Genomic DNA, 1,035 nt, shown 5'->3' with positions numbered 1-1,035 from the left:
CTTCACTCTAAGTCTGGCCCCGCACGGAACACAGTTGTTAGCTCCGGAGGTCACCCCCTTAGGAGGAAGAGCAAAGGTAATAGAAACGTCACCTGCTGGATATCCGATGCCGACGTTGCTCAGATACCAAAATGAGACCTCCGGCAGATAGAGTTACCGCGGCATCAGCCAGCACTAACGGCAAGTCCCCCGCGGACCAGGTGGAGAGCAAGTTTCCCCCAATGGTCGGGTCGATGGTTGCCCCTCTACCGGGCTTCGATGACACCAATGCCGCCTGGAGTGAATTAGCTCGGCTTCTATCTGTTGCTGCCAACAAGGAGGTTCCTCGTACTCCTCAAGCCCCGACCCTTGAGCCCAAGATACCAGAGTGGACTACGGTCCGTGCCCCTGCCCCAAGCCCTGCCTTGCCTGCTAGGCCCGATTGGATACCGGACACTCCAGCCAGCCCTCTGTATCTCCATCGAGACATGAACTTCAGGCAGGCCCCCAACCCTCTTGTCCAGTTCCTGCAAATGCAAGCTGCAGCTGGGGCTGCCAGCCAGGTACCCTCGGCTCCTCCTCTGCCCTATGGGTCTGGCCAGGGCGACTCTAATTCTATGGTGTCACCGTTTACCCCCACGGGTGGCGTGCCGCCGGTATCGGCAGCCGCAGCAGTGGGTCTGGACGGTGACTTGGCTGGGCTGGCCGCCTGGGGAGCATCGTGGCCATCTTCTGGTATGATGAAACGACACAGCACGAGTCAGCCTCCCACCCCCATCCAAGAGGAAACGGTTGGTGAAGGAGGAGAATTCTTTGCGCCCCCTTCGACCGGCCAAAACCGTGTCGTGTATTAATAGCAAATATTATAGTAGCAGTCGGAATGGCCGTATTTTGGTTCCGATGAGGTTTATCAGTGAGATGTGTCCTTCGTGCCCTTATTGAGCCCCTCGGTAAAGTCGTCGCCTTCTGTCATCGGCTTCTACGTTGAGAAGCCTGTATTGGCATTGCCCTGTTGCTAGGCGAGAACATTATCTCGATGAGTCGTTATCCAGGGAG

At 57.0% G+C, this 1,035-nt stretch overlaps 1 protein-coding gene across 1 annotated transcript; it reads left to right on the top strand.

The window, feature by feature from the left end:
- Positions 1-131: 131 nt before the first annotated feature.
- On the top strand, positions 132-833 carry Pmar_PMAR001826 (hypothetical protein; the record flags this gene model as incomplete). Its single annotated transcript, XM_002779049.1, has 1 exon — positions 132-833. One exon carries the CDS (start codon positions 132-134, stop codon positions 831-833), a length of 702 nt encoding a protein of 233 aa, XP_002779095.1.
- Positions 834-1,035: the final 202 nt, after the last annotated feature.

This window comes from Perkinsus marinus (genome assembly GCF_000006405.1).
Source record: "Perkinsus marinus ATCC 50983 genomic scaffold scf_1104296947834, whole genome shotgun sequence".
NCBI classification, from domain to species: domain Eukaryota; phylum Perkinsozoa; order Perkinsida; family Perkinsidae; genus Perkinsus; species Perkinsus marinus.
This window is presented reverse-complemented; position numbering and strand designations above follow the sequence as displayed.